Genomic DNA, 1,384 nt, shown 5'->3' on the forward strand with positions numbered 1-1,384 from the left:
TTAGTCATACTTTGATCAAACCAAATCACTCTCTTCATTCTACTGCAAACAAGCATTGTAGTTCACTAAGATCTGCTGTGTAACAAGTCAGGGATAGAAAGAGAGCACACAACTGGTGAGACATTGTATCAAAAACGAGTACTAGAGAAACTGAGCGATATACACCACATCTGTACTCAGAGGAAACTCATTTACTAAAGAGAACTCCCTTGCAACCCAAGGGGACTGGGTTAGGATTCACATTGAATCCGAACCAGTATAAAAATCCTGGTGTTTTTAATTCCTGCAATTATTTTTTGTATTTTACCTTCCGTACCATATCTGCTAAATTATCATATTCAGTCGACTACTCAAGTCATAAGTCAACTTATAAGCAATTAATTTTAAGTATTCACAATTCACCCCCCCTCTTGTACTTTCAACTGGTATCAGTGCAAGACTCACATTTTACCTTTTTCTTAACAGCTTGTGAGAAAAGATCATGGCAAATCAAATTATCATAGGAGCTCTCTTTTAGGAAGGAACTTCACAAGTTAGACCATCATACTTCAATGGACAACATTTCTCTCACTGGAAGGTACAAATGGAAATCTTTGCTAAAGCATACGATGTCAAAGTCTGGAGAGTTATTAAAAAGGGAAACTATCCCCTACCTACTATCACTCTACCACTTGCTGATCCTGCTGATATAGATTCATACTCAAAGGAGCAACTGGAAGCGGTACAAGTGAATAACAAGGCAAGAAATCTGCTTCACAATGCTATACGTGGTGAAGAATACGAGAAAATATCGAGTTGTGATACAACCAAAGAAATGTGGGATAAACTTGAAGTCACCTATGAGGGAACCAGCAAAGTAAAGGAAACTCACATCAACATGCTAGTTCATGACTACGAACTCTTCTCAATGAAGGAAGGAAAATCCATTTAAGAAATGTTTGCCAGATTTAGAAAAATAATTAGTGACTTAAAGGCATTTGGCAAGCCCTACACAGTGGTGATCAAGTCAGAAAAATTCTCAGAAGTCCGGCAACCACTTGGCAGACCAAAGTAGTCACACTGGAATCTCAAGACCTAAACAAATTGTCCTATGATGAACTGCGAGGAGAACTCATTGCTTTCGAAAGGACGCATTTGAAAAAGACAAATCAAGAGGAGAAAAAGAAAATAGTTGCATTCAAAACCTCTACTGAAATGACTGAAATGAAATTGATGATGTTGAAGCTCTACAAGAAGAGATTGCTATGATGTCTAGAAATATGGATGGGTTGATGAGAAGATACAGAAACACAAAGAAAGGAAGATTCCCACCAAGACGATCCAGGCAATGCAATGAACAGGATAAGAACTATGGAAAATGCTACGAATGTGGAAAATTTGGGCA

At 37.9% G+C, this 1,384-nt stretch overlaps 1 protein-coding gene across 1 annotated transcript; it reads left to right on the forward strand.

Annotated features, from left to right (window-relative positions):
- Positions 1–583: 583 nt before the first annotated feature.
- Positions 584–931, forward strand: LOC104226477 (uncharacterized). Its single transcript, XM_009778490.1, has one exon. It carries the CDS (start codon positions 584–586, stop codon positions 929–931), a length of 348 nt encoding a protein of 115 aa, XP_009776792.1.
- Positions 932–1,384: the final 453 nt, after the last annotated feature.

This window comes from Nicotiana sylvestris, chromosome 7 (assembly GCF_000393655.2).
Source record: "Nicotiana sylvestris chromosome 7, ASM39365v2, whole genome shotgun sequence".
In the NCBI taxonomy this organism is placed as follows: Eukaryota; Viridiplantae; Streptophyta; class Magnoliopsida; order Solanales; family Solanaceae; genus Nicotiana; species Nicotiana sylvestris.